Source organism: Lichenostomus cassidix, chromosome 3, assembly GCF_008360975.1.
Source record: "Lichenostomus cassidix isolate B80296 chromosome 3, HeHo_3.0, whole genome shotgun sequence".
Classification (NCBI taxonomy): domain Eukaryota; kingdom Metazoa; phylum Chordata; class Aves; order Passeriformes; family Meliphagidae; genus Lichenostomus; species Lichenostomus cassidix.
Genome location: NC_139483.1, coordinates 97,424,055 through 97,444,492, shown reverse-complemented (window position 1 = coordinate 97,444,492; position 20,438 = coordinate 97,424,055). Strand labels below are relative to the sequence as shown.

The following is a 20,438-nucleotide window of genomic DNA, read 5'->3' as shown; positions in this document are numbered from 1 at the left end:
GCCCAGAACTGGACACATCATTTGAGGTGTGGCCACACCAGTGCTGAGTACAGGGGGACAATCACTGCCCAGGTGCTGCTGACCACACTACTCCTGACACAGGCCAGGGTGTCACTGGCCTTCTTGGCCACCTGAGCACACTCTGGCTCATGTTCAGCTGCTGTTGACCAGCATCCCCAAGTCTTTTTCCACCAGGCTGCTTTCCAACCACTCTACCCCCAGCCTGTAGCACTGCAGGGGTTGTTGTGACCCAGTGTTGGACACAGGACTCGGCTGAACCTCATACTGCTGGCCTCAGCCCACCAATCCAGCCCATCCACATCCCTCAGCAGAGCCTTCCTAGCCTCCAGCAGATCAACACTCACACCCAACTTAGTGCCATCTGAAAACCTACTCAGGGAATCTTAGTTGTGGATCTGTGACTAATAGCTCAATAAAATCCACCCCCCAGCCTCAAAAACTTTAGCATTTCTGATGCATCTAAAGAAAAATAGAGTTTTCTTCTTAAAAGCATACAACTTTATATATAAAGCATATAACTATTTCTAAGGATATAACTATTTCTAGCACACCACTATCGCGTCTGGAATATATTCACTGAATATTCAACTGTAAATTGCTAAATGTTCAGACAGGAAATGCACACACAGAAAGACACAATACTCACCAGCTCTTCACAGTGAGTATGTTTTAAACGTTTAGCTATATCAAGTGGCGTCTCTCCTGCTTCGTTTGCTATATTACAGCAAAAAAAGAAATGCATGATGAAAGGTGTCACCATTAACATGTCCATTTCTAAAGACCTGCAGATACATAGTGAAGTACTAGGCCAACACACTCTAAAACTCATCTCCTTCCCTCATATGTAGGTTCAACTCATACCAACCCTCTGCACATGACAAGCCATAGCAGTTTGAGATGTCACATACATATGAATGATAGCCATGAAACCAAACAGCAGTTAAAAATCTAAATCTGTTTAAAAATTAAGTGTAATATAATTAAGTCAATTTTAAACATGGAATAAACACTACATATTAATTCTTTAATAATGAAGATTATAAAATGCACTTATTCCAACTTCACTGTTTCTTATCTGAAGCAATGACAAATAGGAAATTGAAGTACACATTACCCTTTTACCTATTTCAATAGAAGCCTTCCCTCTCAGCAGCAGTTTGAGGCACTCAACATTGTCTGTTAGACAGCAGTAATGCAGGGCTGTGCTACCTTTACAGGTTTGCTTATCTAGATTGCCACTGTTGGAGTACAAGAAAGAACAAAGACAATTAAACTTGTTTCCTACTCTGTATTATTAAAACGCTCTCTTTAGAAGATTTTCAAATAATAAAATTACATTGGTAAATAAGCTTTAGTACTTTAGTATTTGTATTTATTTAGTATTTGTATTACTTGACATAAAAGCAATGCCAATATTTTGCTTTCCATACACTTACCTGTTCTGCACTAAAAAGTCAACTATATGAAGGGATGTTCTATCAACTGATCTAACAGCAAGGTGCAGCGCTGTTTCATCTTGCTCCTGAGAATAAAATGAAAAAAAAACATTTGTCTCCTCTAAAGAAGAAGCAGAAATTTTAGTAAGATATTAATTAAATCAATTAAAACATGCAAATTCAAACTATTCAAACATGCTACCATTAAAACATCTGTGAAGACTTATTGTGTCCCTTTCATTCCTTTAAAGTATATAAATAAATCAGTTGAAAACTAACAGATTATTAAATTATTTAATGTTTAATGTTTTAATAAATTTAAAATACAATAGCACTTAGAAACAATTTTAGATTAAACTTTTTAGTATCTTGTTATTGTTAAAGTACATCATTAAAAGAACATGCATTCAGAACAGTGTTTCAGATGTTATTTTCAAATAATTTTTAATTAATGAATGCATATTGCCTTTACAACAATTTGTCTAATAAAATTTACAGCACTTACATGGCCATTGGCCAGTGGAATTTTTTCTGTGAGATCCACACCATCAGCATACACTTGAACTAATCCAAGAATGTCTCTCGATTTGACTGCTTCACAAAGAGCATGCAATTTAGCTGCATTGTCAGCATGCTTCTTCCTTGCATATTTTCTCTCAATATACTTGGCAGTAATGTAATCTTTTCTTGCATTCCTGAAATTGAATATGATTTACTTCTATAACTTTCTGCAGAAGATACACATTAGCATTTCCATAAATACATGCAAGTAATTTGAAATTATTATGATAATTTTTCTTTTTAAATATGCATGTAACCATGCAGTCTCATATTTCAAGTACAAAATGTAGTTACAGAACATGAATCAAATATCCAATACGAAGACAGACCATGAATCTCTACCTCCAAACTCTGTGATGATGATGAGATCAAGACTACCCAGCTCTATGTGCAGAAGATACATCAAAGCTTCATAATGCTGGTTTATGTTGCCTTGCAGGCTTTTGTTTACCTCTGCACAGACTATCCAAGCCTTGAATTTGCCTTCATAGCAGTGAGTATGTTCTTTAAACTTTTCACTACAAGTGTAACAGGGAGGATGTGTTGGAGCTTTTAGTTACATTTCTAAACTGAGATAAAAACTTGGTACACCTGAATCAGCACGAGTTACCACTTTTGCTATTGATGCCCAGTAGCATATCTACTCCCCATCACAGCAAGACAGGAGCTTGCATGCCTCCCAAAGGCGTAGCTCCTTACCAACTCTTGGGATGTACACAACACTGCACAGAAAGCACTTAACAAAGTCATATCTTACAATCTGTATACTATGTAAGGGCAAGTAAAATACCCCAATAAATAATAATAAATTGGATCAGTTGATAACTCTTGTTCATAAAGAATTTGATAGTATTCAGGTTCTCATTTCAATAAAATAGCCTCAAATTTCATAAGCAGAGGTATCAAACGAAATGATTTTTTAAAATACAAATGTTTAGAAGTGTTCTTACTATATTGATTCAGCATACGGTAAAATTATTAGTAATTTAAACTATTAATATTAATACTCTACATTATAACTGATAGTGATAGTCAAAAATTAGTCTAAACTGCCTTGTTTAACACTGTTTTTGTCAGACTGTTGAAAGTCCATATAATGAGAAATCGGATTCATCCAGAGCCAATTCTTCTGGATTTGTTTCTGCATTGTTTACTGGCTCTTTTATGATGAATAGTATCCAGCCAAGTAGGCAGCTGTCCTTGCTGTATCTCTGCCATCACTGTTCAGTGCTTTCGAGGAATTCAGTTAAATGTTCTGTCTTCATTCCACACAGTTACCAACTTTGGTCCTGGGTATAGTTCCTAAACACTCTTCTGTGTCTCAGGTAAATGTGCTCCTCACTACAATTTCTATTTCGTTTTTAAATAGCACAAAATTAATTGCTTTGGTTTGAATCCCTGTCCTTGTATGTCTTTAAAGTTCCCAACAAGTCATGGTTAATTTGTTTCTGTCCCACAAACCATGATTCAAAGAGTTGGTAAGATATTCCTTACTATTAGGGAAGGTACAGTCAGAAAAAACTCAATAAAACAGACACGCAAAGCACCAGAAGAAATATTTACTCCTCGGCTATAAGACCATAAATAAGACATTACACATCTTCCATGGCCTGCCAGTGCAAACCATAGTGGCACAGACCCTTAGCAATATTAAATCAAATGCTTGCCTTTCTCAGAAGTAGTGCCTCTTTACTTACATATCGCTGCTTGGATTAGGTTTCACTGTCTCATCAGCTGGCAGACAGAATTCCATAATCTCATTAAATCCAGCATTCCCAATATTCTTTGCAAGCTGTCAAAAAAGAAAACCCCACAGCTCACTTAATAAACATGTTCAGTTATTGGCCACACATATAACAATGAGAGGACAAGGGAAAATGAGAGTTGGGACCCCTTATTTCTGATTCCTTGATTTGCTACTATGTTAGTGATAATGAACAGATTAGGTACTTTTTTGGATGTGAATTTTCAACTGGGATTTAATACATGAACAAGTAACTGCAGAATAATCCATCAAGACACCAGACCTTACAATAAATGCAAATACTTTGTGCTGGGTACAAAATACACATATGAACTGTCACAGAGCAGCTGATAAGTGGTAACTTCTTCGTGTAAGTTCACAGCAAAGCTGAATACATTTTCTTCCTTTGGGGATTAAAGTTCTCTTCTAAAATAATGCTAAATAATTAATGGGGTATTTGTGAAGCCCTTCAATTTTTAATCTGAGGCACATTTATATGTCAAACAGCTGTGTTCTTTTAAAAAGCAACCAAGGATAAAAATACTTGAAAACACAAAAAATATGAAGCCTCTACTAATTTGAATTCTAAGAAAAAGTTTACAGTAGGACACTATGTTCCAGCAGGTTCCATCAAACTTCAAGAATTAAGCTTTCTTAAATTATGTTTATCCAGAGGCAACTTCAGGATGGGAACATCTTGCTAAAGTGACAAAAATATACTTGTGTTAAAAGTATTTTACAGTACTATTTTTAAGTTAATAAAAGCAATTTGATTACCAGAAGTTCAGATGTTCCCAGCACATCTAATGTAAGTGATTGCATTCTGGAATAGTGAACACCAAGTTCTCTATGGATTCCTGAGCATTCAATGCAAGTTAGAATTCCCAAATTTGTTGAAAGCCAGGTAGGATCTGAAACAGAAAGCACTCACAGAATTAAAATTTATTCAGGCAATTATTTCATTCTAGAAAATGTAGTATATAGAAATGAAATTCTGAAAAATAAGATTCTTGTGCATTATTTTCTTTTTAATTTATGTCTTTACATTTACTATACCTGGAAGCAAAACTAGGATTTTTTTTTTTAATTTTTTTTTTAATGCTGAAAGAAGTGGAAAGGGAAACTTTTATTTTATTTTTGTGAAGGACATTGCTATCCAAGGGAACTCCTCAACCACTCCATTGGTTTGTCATTGTTCAAACAACTTTCAGGAACTGCATTTTTCCACCACTAGTATAACAGTGTCACATTCTCAGTTGGGAGTACAGGCGCAGTTTAAACTGAAATAACAATGTTTTCAGGGTTGGGGTTCTTTTGCACTTCAGATACAGACTTTAGACTAAGTGAAGTAGAAGCGATTCAGAAATACAGATAGTGCACACAGTACAAGATTCTCACTCAATTACTTCAAAGACACTAAGGCTCATCCCTTTCCTTTCATGGCCCTTAACTGTCTTTTCTCCTGGTATTTTGCATTTAGTACATCATTCCCTCATCTTCCAGCCAAATAATTAATTTCTGAAGTTTTAGACAGCTTAGTAATTCATTTGTTTGATAAAGGCTTGGTAGTTGCCATTTACATGCTCTTTTTTTAAGACAGCAGGATTGACTTTTCCCGTATTCTTATACAATATCTATTGCTGGAAGTAACTATCGATTTATAAAGTGCATACAGCATCAGATCTGATGTTTTCAGCTACAGTTTCACATCAAAAAAACCTTAAGTCCTGCAGTTTCTCTGTAACATAAAAGAACATAGGAAACAGCAGGATTTTAAAAATAATTTGAAGAGGATTAAAGTTGAAATTCATTGATCAGCAAAACCAACACTGCAAAGCATAGTCAGCAGGTGCATTCTTCTCAAAATGAGTACAGCCTTAGACATAGTCCCTTTCTCACTTAGTCAAACATAAGGAAAAAAAATAGGAAAAAAAAAGGAAACAGGTGTATTAAGAAAGTGCTTCAAGCAACTTATGGCTGCTCAGTTTTACCTATATCTTACATTATTAACCCATATTTCATATACATTACTTTGATTTATGTAAAAAAAAAGCTACAATTAGCAGAATCCATGGGAGAAAAATAAGCTTCTTAGTAACTTTTCTCCCTGCTGACAATAAGCATATAGCAAATCAGTCTTACCAAAGTAGTTTCAATAAATTGTTAGCACATTCTACTATGTGTATAACTTTTGTGAGTAAAAGTGAAAGCATAAAACATTAGCCTAAATATTCTCATGAGACAAAGAATTTTTACCAATTAGAAATACGCTTAATTGAGTCACCTTGTGCTCCACAGTCACAACAAACATCATTTCCAGTCATCCTCTGGACTTCAGATATAATTTCTTTTGTCAGTTCCTGGACAATATTATTTTCTCCTGTGTTATCATCTCCTTTGAATGCATTATTTAAAGCTTCCTCTTTGCTGTTTTGTAGCACAGATGTCCATCTAAAATGGCAGTAATATTTGGCTATTAAGTGTTTTGGCACTTCTGAAGTTCAAAGTAAGTCTCAGTAGAACACCAGTGTCAAAAATAAAATTAGCAAAGTAACTCACATTTGACATTCCTGTTCATCTTCTGCTTGAAAGTGGTATGTTCTGTCGTCTGCACAATAAATAATTCATATACTGATTAAAAAAAATTATTGAAAGACTCATCTTGCAGAAATCTCTTAACAAAATCTAAAATTATTTGATTCCTGAGGTCTCTAGTCTCATCACTGGAATGTGTTGACAGACAAAAAGTCTATTTAACAAGTTTCACTCTTACTACCTACAGTTCATCTATGATTACATCCAAGTTTACACAAGGTGGCTTGTTGCATTTTAAACAGAAGCTGTTTTCTTCAGTGCTGTGCTTTTATCACATGAGCAGCAGGAGACAAAGGAAATGTTCCATGTTCTGGATATAACCCCAGTAATCACAAATATAAACCTCTGCTGGGAGGGAGGGGAGTAAAATATAGAGTCCATATTTGAGTTTATCTGTGTACATAAGAAAGATTTAAGAATCCAAATGAGCCCCATAGTAATCACAAACGGCAAAACAAATTTGCCAGACACAAAGTCCAAACTACAACCAGCATAAGCCTCAAGCTGTTTCAATTAAATCACAATTTTCAATTTACTACCACTTTTTTAATTCTCAGCATTGTTATCATAGTGTACTACTAAAGAAAAAAGCATAATACACTAAGTCTACGTAGCTAAATGAGATATGATATAGTTTAATGACTGAGATGGAGTTAGACTAGTTGATGAGAACAACAGGGTAAAACTACTTGCAAAAAGATATTCTAAGATGAAAATTTCTAAAGTTTGAAAAATATTCAGGCTAAAAGGTATTAAAAGATAGCCTTAAGCATGGAAAATATTAAGAGAGTAAAGATATATGAAAGAACAGAAAGGAAAGTGCTACATAAAGAGATTTTATCTTGACATGATACAGCAATTTGCATTTCATAAAGAACAAGGAGGTTTTTTTTTAAACTCTGTAGTAAAATGAAGTGAAAAAATCATCTGGAGAAGGCTAAGAGGCCAGTTATGCCTTGTCAAGTGTGTGATAACATTGCAGTGAGCTGATACTGGGCAAAACATGATGTGGTCATCAACAAAGAAAGAAAGTGCAAAAGTAAACAAGGAAACCCAGTTGCCTGAGCAGAAATGAATTAGCTGTATGTTGCACACAACTATTCAAGTCCATTCACATAAGCAGCATAGCTTACATTTACAAATACAGAAGAACTTTATGCTTCAATAAAGGAACAAATGAGGAATACATTTATATTCTTCTCCCTAGATAATTTGAGATACATATTTCAATAAAATATCCTAGTGAGAACACAAAGGAAACATTCCTTTGTGAAGGATTATACAATTTCATATCATCCCATTCCAATCCCAAAATTATTCAGTTTTGGTGGGTTTAACATGTAGATTCTTTATCTCACCTTTATATCTATTATGAGACAACAAAACGAAAAAATGTTTTCAGTATTTTGTTCACAGTTGCATAGCAACCACCAGACCTAAATTTTAAAAAGTTTTAAAAGCATCTTTCGATCTCATGCAAAAGTTGCAACTTTTCAAGATGATCAGCTAGCACATTTTCAGTATGAAGAGTGATGTCACAGCAAAAAATACTCTACTTTAGGACAGCAAAAAATTTTACAGAAAAAAAGAGTGAACACAGCTTTTAAAAACAAGTGGTTTTCCAAAGAAACAGGCACAGTTAGTTGCATTGTGCTAAAACAACTGAAACATCAAATTGTCATAGGAAGGGCATTTAATAAAGGAAAGCATCCTACAATAGCGCAAATGTTCAAGTGGAGTATTGACACATCTACAGAAATAATGCAAAATTCTGCTATGAGCTGCAAGTAAAAAGACCTGAACAACAAACCTACGTGATATGAGGTCAAAGCACTTTTTCTCCTCTGGGTTTGTTTTCACTTGGCAGGTTAAGAGATTAAGCTTTGCTGGAGGTCGGTTAGCCTATTTGAAGACAAAACATAAACATTTTAGTATATCAATACTGACTGAGCCCTGCAGATTGAAAACACAGGAGAACATCCCATGGGCCAAAAGACTCAACAAATGGCTGTTTAATTTTTAAGGTACCCAGGTTTTGATTCATGTTTCCTTCTGTATCGTGGTTTGTAAACCACTTGTATTTGACTATTTTATTTCCTGGTAACTGGATAGACACTAGAATTTTGAAAGGAAGAAGAGTAGAATATCTTCAGTTACCACTAACCAGGACACTTACCTGAAGGAACTGGGCATGAAAAAGAGACAGGTTCATCCTTACTTTTAATCCCCTAACACTCAGACATTCAGTTAAAAAAAATTACTTGTTTAATTTTCAATAATTAACTAGTTTGACTCCTGCTAATGTCTTTAAGGGATCCCCAGATAACCAGTTTAGAACAAATGCTCGATTTTTAAATCAGTAAAGGGACACAAGTGAAGGAAAATAAGAAGTTTGCACAGAGAAGTCATGCAGCAAACACATGTAAAACTAAACTGAGATAGCTGATTACTAAAAAATCCACTGAAATAAAGTATATTTTATAATGATATAGGTTTTCTAGTCAAGTTCCTCTCAGCTATTTTAGTTCCTTTTTGAATAGGAGGTGACAATGTTCTACTAAAAGCAAAATTCACATGGAACCTGCATTTTGGAAGATTCATAAATGCTACAAAGACTTTTCAAATAGCACCTCTGCACTAACCACTTCCCTTAACCTACTTGCTCTACAGACCTGGAGTAGGACCTAGAAAGACATGCTTGCCTTACATGCTTACATGCTTAACCTTGACTTGACAAATAGCTTTCACTTCCTATAATTGATAACTAGGTTCACTCTTCTTTTAGAATCATTAAATCAGAAAGCAGATTTAACTAGTGAACCTTTGCTTGAGACAATAATATCTAAAAAATAGTAATTTAAACCATTAAGAAAATACGATTATAAAGATAGCAGTATTCATAAACACATTACCACAATTCCTGCATTCTAACAATATTAATAGAGTAAGTTTCTAAAATAAGGTTTAAACATCTAAACAAGAACTATTACCAAATGAAACTGTGCTATCACATTATGTAATTAACATGCAATGAATCACAAGAAATGTAGATATCTTCACAATCTCTTCTAAATTATTCATGAAAATATTTAATTCAAAAGAACAAGGGACAACAAGTCAAAAGATTACAAATTCCCTTGAAAAAATCTGATAAAACAGTGTAGCTGACCAAAAAAGAATAGTATCATTATATCTGAAGTCCAGTTTAAAAAAAATCAAAACCATGGACAAACATAAGAAAGGAAACAACTATGTATTTTTTTCCTGTTAGGGAAAAAAAAAAAGAAGCATGGTGTCCTTGAAAAATAGCAGGCTCATGCTTTGCCCAGCATAAGCAGCAGACAAAACAAAGTCATGCAAGCTTTGAAACAATAAACCTGCAGGTCACTTGCTGGGCAATGTAAAACAAATTATACCCCAGAGAGATTTTGGAGGCAGCAAGATGACAATTTATTGACAACCACATTGTATTCTCCACTTAATAAATAGCTTCTCAAATTCCAGGTGCTCTTTTAATAGTAGAAGTGCATATAGTTTTCATTATTTAGTTATAAATTATATATAAATATATATAAATATTTATAAATTATTAATTATATAGACACTGGGCAACTCATATATATCTTTCTCATGGGCTCTATAAGAACATAAAAATCCAATTCAAGTTAAGAGAGAATCCCCTCGCCCCAGGACTTTGGATCTGAAGTGCATTTGGGACCTAATTAGTTTTCTCTAACTTATGAAATATGAAGCTGTAAATGAAGGCAGTAAAATACTTCAGAGAGGTCTGAAGGACAATGAACACAGGACTTGTCCCTCTGAAGAGGAGAATGCAGCAGAAGAACTCCATAGCAGCATCTGAGAGCCCAAAGAAATGGCTACAACAAGAACACATCCTGGGCCAATCTGGTGATCTTGGAATCCATACATATTCTTGAGCTTTTATCTGAGGAACTCCTAACCTGAAGTCAGCATTAACAAGGGTATTAAAAACCCTTTGCATGTGGCTGATGGCACCTCATTCATGCTTCCATCCTGCAGCCAAATAACAGTTTATCTCCACCAGCCTCGCTGGCCTGCTGCTTGTGGACAGCACACTTCCATCATATGGCAGGTGCTGCCTGGGGAGAAGTTGAAGCTTAAAGACTAAGGGAGGTAAGGCTGTGTGAGTTCCTTAGCCACATTAATTCAGACACTTGGCAGGATTAGGAGACACTAGACATGGAAAATACTAACAAATGTATAACTACTATTACACTACTTGTAGGAAACCTCTGAGATCCACTTTCCTGATTAAACAATTAAATTTCAGACTCCTGCTAAGTTTTTGGACACCCATGTTAACATACGAACACCATGAAAAGATGTGCTTTCACCTTTCATGCCATACACAGACTTGAGCATCAATTCATGTTCCTTCCTGCAGAAATAGCCACCCTCTATCCAGCAAAACTGACTTACAACCTGTTCTTGCAACAAACAGAAGTGTAGGAATCAAAAGGTTAGGCCTCTGAGACAATACAAGAGTACCATGACACAGAGCTGATTTTTACGAAAGGCATGAGCAAATAAGTCCACTTAAAAGACCGGCTGGCTGATTTCATCATGCATTTTTTCTGGATATCAGTGAACTTCAGAATAAAAAGATGAAATCTGATTGTTTTGCCTTCGCATTGTCCCGTTAATCATCATGGTAAAGTTTCCAGCAGTAAAGAAAGACCGACAAAGAAAGGAATATAAGAGAGACTCATTACTGAATCTTTCTTAGCAGACAACCAGCAAATGTTCTTTAAACACAAATCCAACTTTGAGGAACCTGTTATTTCTGAAATATTTTTGCCTTGTGACTTCTTGATCTGGAAAGCATTTAGGAATTCCTAATTACATGGTTCAATCGGCTTTTATCATTGTTTTTTCATCCATATACATTAAATGTACAAATGCTGATTTCTTTGAAGCTTTTAGTTGTCTAAAAGCATAATTTCTCCACATAGGCCAGTGCAGGCAGGCACATACAGTGTCACAGCTCAGTGACTGATAGAGAACCAAACAGATTCTCTCCATCCATCAGGGAAGCACTTGGCAGGCAAGTCTAAGCACCTGCAACTGCCTGAAGATAGCTGTTATAAAGACAAACTCACAAAGTAGTCCCTCATAAAGAGAGGCTGCATGACCAAAGAAGAGAAATCCATGAAGAATACTTAGCCTTTAAAGGAAAAGTATTTACAAATCTGCATTTGATAAAGAAAACAAAACTGACAACTGAATTTTGGACATTTTGATGAACTGCTGGAATGAGAGAACAACATATATTTCAGAGACCAGGAGATATAAACCCTGAGAAGCTTGGAAATCAATGTTGTTCCTTCCAAATTCTCAGAAGACATTCAGAGCAACCCAGAAAATTTTTAACAAACAAAAATCACTTCTACCAGTTTCAGTGTCTGTGAAACATTCATTAATTTTTTTCATAAACTTGCCATCAATATATAATGAGGAAGTGAGAAGATAAGTGAAAATACCTTTTAGGAGTACATTTTAAAACAAGAAGGGACTTTTCTAATGTAATATAAAAACATCAAGACCAAACCTGTGAAACCCACCTATCTAAATTCACATTTGAGTGTCTAACTTAGAAACTGATTTCCAGCTACAGCTCCAATGATTTCAGAGGGAACTTACTGCTTCTAAAAATGTCAGACCATCTGGTAGACAGCTTACAAAAAGAGAAGAAAACAGTACCTTGATAGACTCAGTAACTGTACTTGCATGTGAAAGTTTTCAAATTTTGCTCCACAAGCGTGTTTTGTAGCCTCTGCCAGCTCTGAGCTGCCCCAACTACACTCCTACTGGTACCAGTACAGCATGTCCAACATCAAGCACAACCACAGCATACAGAGACACCAGCACAGAATACAACCAACAGACCTCTCTGACAAAGACACACTTCTACAAACCCAAATGAGAAGAGGGATAAACAAATTCCAAAACTGTAGTAACAACTCTGCTTTGCAGGCTTGACTTAACACTCCTCCTTAACTCCTGATTATCAATTCCAAAGGCAGCAGCTTGTGGTTAGATGCACAAATGAGAGATTGATTCATTTTTGCTGCCAGGGTCAACTTGTAGTCATAGCAACAGGCATAACAGGATGAAGAACAGAACAGTTCATAACAGGACCAAGAAACAGGATTGTTTATTAGACCAAGAATGGGAAATACTGTCACTGAGTTATTTTTTGCCTTAAGAAACTTTCTTAAAAGTTTTCAGACAACAATATAAAAAATGTTACAGGAAAGCAAAACCAAGTTGAAAGCCAACTGCAAAAGGTCCAAACCATGAAAGCATAAAGTTTTAAAATTTTAACAAATGTTTAATAGTTACAGTTAATATGTTCAAATATTGGTAGCCGTAATAAAGAGGAATTTGTAACTCTCCATATCCTGTCATTCTGGTAGAAGTTGTTTCTAGACTTGATTTGCCCCAACAGCTACTCCTAACGAGCTAACAGACTGCCATACAACAGCAAATCTGGGAGAAAAGAGGTTCAGCATACTCTCAGTTTATCTTGCAAATATAAAAAGTTGTTTAACTCACATCTAAAAGATTGCTTAATGCCCAAGCATATCTTTAAAAAAAGAAAAAAAAATAAAGGAAAAAAAAAAAAAGAAAGAAGTTAGAATTTGTATTTTTAAGTAGCCTGGTAAAATATGAACATTTACATGAACTGGGTCACTAAAAAAAACCTTTTTTTCCTATTAACAGTCATGAGTATTAAAATAGCTGTATTTTTAGACACTGTGTATGTCTTGATATATTTCTAAATGCTGCCTTAAAAAAATATATCACTCATATTCAAAACAAGGCATCAGGAATCTAGCTAATTCCAAATTATAAATATAGACCAGCATAGCTTGCCTTTCTGCATTAGCAACCATGTACATAAAATACTGTAAACAAATACTTACTGTACCATGGGAAATTGTAAGAAAACCATTTTTAACTGAGCACTTCCTTTTCTGCCACACTTTTCTGATTCTAGTTTAAAGAGGAAAAAAAAAAGGTGACAGTTTTAAATATATTTTGTATTACACTGCTTGAGCTCTTAGGACCTAACATTTTTCCCAGCAGACTCCAGCAGTACTTACCCATCACTTTTCTTGTACAGACTGCCACTGCGCTCAGTGCCATGTTCCTTGTTTCCCTGAGGCTGATGTAAACTGTAAGCTGTACTCTGACGAATCTGAGAATCCTGAAATAATCAACAGCAATTTGTAATGCATTCCACACTTTCAACCAAACTATCCCCCCACCATTAATGAGTTCCAGAGCTTTTCCTTCCTGCTCTAATCCAACAGGCCAAATGAAGCACACTTTTCCTCCTCAATGAGAGAGAACAAGATCCATTTCTTTTTTCAGAGGGCACAAAAAACATTTGAGATGTATCCATTATCAGCACCTGCCAATCTTTTTACTTGCTTTTATTTAGATTTACCCTTGGCCTTCATATATAGCGGTTTTTACCCAAAACTTAACTGAGCAGTGAGATTTCCAATTCATGTAAACATTGTAGGGTACAAACATTAAAGATTATTATTACCTCCAATTGCTAGTGTACTCTTCCATTGAAAAAATAATTACACACATCGATTTGAAGAAGTTATTTTCTTTGTGGAAACTGAGTCTAGTTATTAGCTGAAAAGCAGAAGAGACCTCCTGGAAACATAGTTCAGGAGTCATACATGAAAATTGAAAAGTCATTTCCGAAAAGGAATAATTTAAAGCAAAATATCTAGAACAAAGTATAATGCTGAGACAGGAAGAGACAGGGATTAAATGAACCCTTCTCACTGCTCTCAGAACTACCAAGAGGCAGGACCCACTGCTGCAAGAGTCCAACTCCTTAAAAAATTAGAGTCTGATAATGAGGAACCTGATGTGTCACACTATACTAACAGCAGTAACATGACAGAATGGACTTCAAAATGCATACAGTAACAATGACTATTACTTAAAATTGTGATTTTTTTCTTTTCTATTGTCATTGCTCTATGGGCATAATTACTCTTGTGCTATATATGGCATATAATACAAGCACAGTAAATAAAAAAGCCACAAAGCAGCTCACTTATATGACTATGAGATATTCTAAACATGATGGTTGGGACAGAGCTCCCACCCACACCCCTGTTCAGAGCACTTAGGACTCCACACCTCCAAATGGCAGAATTTCAGGCTCATCCTGAATACACTGCTGGAGCTCAGTGGTCCTGAGAACCATGAGCTCAGCTCCACACAGGCTGCAGCACTCCTCAGTGCTCCCTTTCAAGAGAAGCAACCTGTGCCCACTTCCTGCCTCTCAGCAAGTGATCCAGGAGACCATACCAGGTAGCTACAACATCATCTGAGCCTTTTAAAGGCACTACAAAACTACCACTTAGCAGTCTGTGCCTGACAAAGCACCCCTTCAGATTTAAACCAGTCTGTTTATCGTTCCTTTCCAGCTTGTTTACCTAGAATTATTTGGTTTTACACTCTGACTGCACAACATAAAACCAGAGCAACATTTTTAAAATATTCCTGTCACTCATTAAAAACCACTGCACGCATACATTTACTGACTTCTGAAGAAAATCTGATCTGACACTGCCTATTGTGCCCTACCAATGCCTTGATCTCTGCCTCCCATTAGTCAGTAAAGGAACTCCATTCCCAAGATTAGAGGCCTTACAGGAAATTAATTTCAGTTCTCCCCGTCCTCAATTATGTAAAGATTACAGATGACCTCCAACACCTGCTCATAGCACCATTCCTATTGCTTTAGTCTGTGCTGCTACTTTTTGTGCATTATTTTCTGCCTCATTTCAGCTACCTCCCTTCATCTGTTTATGCTCAGCTGCTGTGTTTGGCCAAGCTGGCAAGCCAATAATACAAGCTTCCTGCCTGATTTCAGCAGAAGAGGAAGCTGCAGCAGCTGACGTGTATTTCCACACATTCATGACTATGAACGGTATCTAAAAATTTTAATACTATTTCATGAAAAGAATTTAAGGACAAACATATTGTCCATTCTAAATTCTCAGTTCAATATTGTCTGATGTGATTGCCAAATGATGGTTTTCCACAGCCCTCTAACAAGAAGTTTGTGATTTTGATCTAGGTCCTAAGAGGCGGGATACCATCCCACAAATCACCACCACAATTAACATCCTTCCAGGCAATTTCAGCATGCCTTTTCCATAGGCAGACTCTCCAAAGGATCTTCCCTTATTTCTGGTTTGCATACTGCACAAAACAGAGATACAAATCACAGATAACAGGGTCAGACCCAACGACTCCATTGGAGAAGCAGGAACAATGTACATTACCTATGGGAGGAAATGGATCATGATTTCAGGATAGAGGACACACACCTAACTCAGAGTATTGTCATTTTAAGTATAGCTTGAACATAGTAAGATCAGAACAGGCTGAAGTGCACAAGCCTAAAGAACTGAACTTTGACCACTTTATCAACTCTGAAATGCAGGTAGGCATATAAAAAGGTGAGTCATTTAAAATTTGCAGCATGTTTTTAGTGAATCATTTTACTGACCATAGAAAGGTTTGAAATTCTGTCTTCCAAAGTATATAAAGACATACTGACTTCTAAGTCAAGTTGAATAGCAGAAGTAAAAATGAAAGAAATGTGAAAACAGCATTGTCTAAAGATGGTCTGTAACAACTAATAAGAGGTATTCTAAAATCCTATTTATCAGCTCCACTATGTGAACACAACAGAACTTTTCATACAAGGTGCTTCAACCTATACACAACAAATTTTGGCTAGCCATTCCACAGCTCCCACGGAGCAGGATTGTTAGACTGTTTTCATCATCTCTGTGTGTAAAGCTGCCAAAAAAGCTCTTATAGCTCTCCCAGAGCCTCAGTTTCTCTGACATTTGCAGGACCATAGTCAAGAGGATGTTTCAGAGATCCATCCCTTATCTATTACATCCCCACAAAGTCTCCAAAAGATGTATCTATCAGAACCCTCTGCAGACAGCCTTTCCTATAGCACAACTACCATAATTTTTGTCAAGGAACACAAAATTTATCCTGTTTTGCAGTGGCTTAAATAGATTATAGGTTCTACCAAAGAAGCAGAAACAAATTTAAACACTACAGTCACAGGAGGCGACCTCATCCAAGGTCATGGGAACAAGAACAAGTTAAGGCTCTAAGGTTGACTCTGAAACTTGCAGAACTTATACATTTCAAAAATAAAAGCTTAAAAATTAAAAATTATGAAGGTGTACACAAAATGACATTTCAAAAAGAAGTTTCAATACAAACCAGGTTTGAGGAAGTTCTGTGCAGGAAGAAATGCATACAGGCACAACGAAAAAAGGTTCACTAAGAGTGCTTGCGTGTGTTCGGTTTTTTAAACGGAACAGGAACCATATTTGTCAATGTTCTGCCATTTCATAAATGAAGTCACTTTTAACTAAAAATATATATATCTTCAAAATCTTGCAAGAACATCAAATCAAGCAACTGGATTTAATATCCAAAAGAAAGTACAAAGGAAATCGCCTATTTTTCTTAGAACAATTTTCTTTCCCAAGAAAAACATGATAAATTTTTTATAACGTTTTTATTTTTTCTTCTTTTTTCTTTTTTTTTTAATTTTTTTTTTGTAATAAAATACACCAAAGAGGAGAAAGAAAGAACCAGTCTTTTCATGCCAACAGAACAAAAGCTCAGAGGAAAAATCCAGTTGCTTGAAATCTGAATGGAAATCATGCCACTATTTTCATTAAAACATAGTAACACTTACTCTCCTAGACTTCGGTCACAAAATGTAAATGCATTTCAGGAAGGAAAAAGAAATCAGTTATAGTAAAGAAAATTACAGTGCAACAAGAATAATATTAGAGGGTTGTACAGTAAGTTACACAAGAACTCTTTGGCAACCCACTGATTAATTGATGTTTTCAAAAAACTTTAAAAATAATTATAGTACTTCTCATGCTCTGCAGGTAAGCATCTATATCTAAATTTGCAGAATTAATAAATAATGACTATAGCATAAAGCACTTTTTATACCTGTATTTTAAATGTCACAAACCCAGTAGAAATAATATATTTATGTGTATTATTAATTTTTGAGTCTGTGAAAAGATGTGTACTTGTCACATCTTCCATATACATTTAGTATCAGTATTACTGATAAAAATTCCCAGCAACCATGAAAGCCAACTTCTTCTGGCATCTCTCTTGTGCACAGACCCAATTAAAAGAGGATGCCTGCTAACACACCCTAAACAGCAAAGACTCCTTCTTGGGGGTGGGCAGTCAATGGCTAACCCAAAGCAGTTACCATTTCCATGAGGATCCCTAATCTCCCATTCTACCAAGCTCAAATTTGGAAGTTTTTGGCACATCAGTGAGTCCTGAACGCCTGGCAGAATCTAAGGAAGTGCCTGCTGATCTTACAGGACTTTGTACACAACGGTCATTATCATAAACTTCCCAAGGCAACAAACAGCACCTCAAGTGAAGAGTGTTCAAGAACGTTCCCAACGCCTGCCAGCACGTCATAGAATCTCATGGCTTTGGGCTGGAAGGGCCTTTAAAGATCATTGAGTCCAACCCCCAGCTGTGGGCAAGGACATCTTTCACTAGATTACATTGCTCAACAACCATCATTTGTCACCAATAAAAGCTAGGAGTCACCATAACTTTAATGGGAAGATCAAAGCAAGACTGGAAAAGATCAAGGAAGTCTGAGCTCTATTGACTAAACTATTTCATTGTGATCCCTCTCAGAAAGAGAATCTGAAAAGGGGGAGGGGGTTCATTCATCACTTACTCATGGCCAAGCAGCCACACAAAGGAATCTGGCTAGCATTTATTTATATGAAGAGGAGGCACTAGCAATCTGTAACAAAAGTAGACCCAATATTTAGGACTGCATTATACAAAAGATGCTTACCTCCAGATCAGAGTTTGCTAAATGAAACTACTCCAGAATTCATTAAATCTAACAGCCATTGTAATTGGAATTCAAAAAATACTTATTAGATTGCCAAATTGACCCAGCTCTTGCACATTTGAACACTGGCATTTTGCAGCAAAGTAGCAAACTTGATTGTCATTTTTGCAGATGATGACAGAGGTGTTTGGGGATTTGAAGTTCAGTTTTATATAATCTTTGTACAGTTTGGAACAATATCATGAGATACAGTTCTATGAATAGGGTCTTACTGATACTGCTCAAGTTCTTTCATTCTCAGTTTGAGCAACAGTGCACCATATGAATTATTTTACAATGCTGGTAACAAAAATAAGTTACTTTGCAGTAAGTCTCATATTTTTAGTAGGCATTCATGTTTTAAAAAATGCCTTTGTCAGAAACATTCAGTATCAGCATCAAAACAAAGATGAACGAACAGAAGAAATTAGATGTCTGATAAAAGTTAAAATAACTCTATTTTGAAGATTAACATCAAATTAGACGTAAATAAAATAGGTATTCCAAAGTTAAACCACCTTAAATGCTCACCTCTTTCTGATCAACTTGGAGTGCTGATTTTAAAATATCTCTGAGCTGTGTTAATTGTCTTCGTTCTTCATCTTGTGCTTGTTTGATCTTGAGTGAAGAAAAACACAGGTTAAAAATAACTTTTTTTTTCATTTTCAATGCAGGTCTTTCAAATTTGCTGCTTAATTGCTTCATGTTCAGTGAGAATAAAAGCAAAGAGAAAAGATAATGTGATCAGTTTATTTTCCTTTGTATCTTCAGAAAACTTGGTAACGGTTAAGCCATTGCTGGGTTAAGACTTTGATATTGCCTCACAATATCCTTGTGTTCCATTTGAAACCACATGTTATTTTCCACTTAATAAACACTTAAGAGCAAAAACTATTTTCATAACATTTTACACAGTGAGGTCCTGAACTGAAATTAAGCCTTCTGAATGCTGTATTAAAACAAGATTTTACTCAACAATCTACTCCAAACCTTAAATGCTGACGATTAAAACAGTCAGGCAACCTGAACCAAAATGATCAGGCTTCTACTGTAAAAAAATTAATTTATCACACAAATGTAAAAGGTTGCTACTCACTGTATAAAGATCTGTTGAGAGTGTCTCAATTGAAGGCTTGAGACTTTCAACTGCTTTTAACCCATCCTGAAAGAAACTTGAAAAGAAAAGCAAAAAGCAAGCTGTTATGAAAGTTTACTTTGTATTTTCTGCTTAGAAAGTTGCCAAAGGAAGACATGCATATTATTACGCCATGCCATAAACTTCAAAACAGTAAACGTTTTTTTAATCCATCTTTGACTGATTCACCTCTTTATTTCCATCATAGCTTATTCTAACATGCAAAATCCCCAGTTAGATTCAGAACTGCCACAATCCACTGCCATATATATTTTCCTCCTTCTCACCTCAAATATAGGTTCTCATCCCTATGCTTTTACTAAAGGAAAACCCCTTTGTTTCCCCAGCACCAGTTATGGTCTATATGCAAACCAAATATGCTACATCTTTCTGTATTACATATCTTTTGTATTGGCAGAGTAATGCTATCTATGCCAAGTATTCCAGAACTTAAAATAAAATAATTTGAGATTTAAAAAATAAATTTTATTTATTTTTTAATAAATAATCACAATTATATGCATATTTGATTAAATATTGCTGTACTGTTTGCAACACAAAGTATTTTCACTGTGGGAAGCAGTCACGAAAGTGACAACAAAACACAGCATTTATGTTGCTGAAATTGTATTAAATGGACAGAGCAGATTAATGACATACTACAAGTGAAACTGATTTTAAAAGCAACACAGCTATTTAGGGGAAAATACATACATGCAGATGGGTGTTTTAAGATGAAAACTTACTGACTTCAACAGGTTAGCAGTGGCTCTTTCAAGTTTATAGCTGTGACTTCATTGCTACATGATAGATTTGTAAGACTATCATAACAAAAGAACATAATTCTAATGAGAACTATGTGTTGTATTACTGGGTCCTCCTCCAATTAACTAGAAAAAGAGTGACTCTTTCAATATAGTTTTATTCCAC

At 35.5% G+C, this 20,438-nt stretch overlaps 1 protein-coding gene across 6 annotated transcripts in view; it reads right to left on the bottom strand.

Moving 5' to 3' along the window:
• ASAP2 (ArfGAP with SH3 domain, ankyrin repeat and PH domain 2) overlaps nucleotides 1-20,438 on the bottom strand; it is an 88,144-nt gene that overhangs the window by 22,593 nt on the left and 45,113 nt on the right. For all 6 annotated transcript variants that reach the window (XR_014851097.1, XR_014851099.1, XR_014851098.1 and 3 more), the window contains exons 8-20: nucleotides 19,470-19,545; nucleotides 18,905-18,991; nucleotides 13,506-13,609; nucleotides 13,326-13,395; nucleotides 8,172-8,259; nucleotides 6,322-6,370; nucleotides 6,047-6,213; nucleotides 4,540-4,673; nucleotides 3,716-3,810; nucleotides 1,963-2,152; nucleotides 1,458-1,543; nucleotides 1,144-1,259; nucleotides 668-735 (exon numbers count right to left, since the gene is read on the bottom strand). Coding sequence is in view for 3 of the 6 variants with exons in the window: in XM_085056826.1 (XP_084912952.1) it covers nucleotides 668-735; nucleotides 1,144-1,259; nucleotides 1,458-1,543; nucleotides 1,963-2,152; nucleotides 3,716-3,810; nucleotides 4,540-4,673; nucleotides 6,047-6,213; nucleotides 6,322-6,370; nucleotides 8,172-8,259; nucleotides 13,326-13,395; nucleotides 13,506-13,609; nucleotides 18,905-18,991; nucleotides 19,470-19,545 (1,330 nt within the window). In the remaining 3 variants the exon portion in view is untranslated. The remainder of the gene's footprint in view (nucleotides 1-667; nucleotides 736-1,143; nucleotides 1,260-1,457; nucleotides 1,544-1,962; nucleotides 2,153-3,715; nucleotides 3,811-4,539; nucleotides 4,674-6,046; nucleotides 6,214-6,321; nucleotides 6,371-8,171; nucleotides 8,260-13,325; nucleotides 13,396-13,505; nucleotides 13,610-18,904; nucleotides 18,992-19,469; nucleotides 19,546-20,438) is intronic.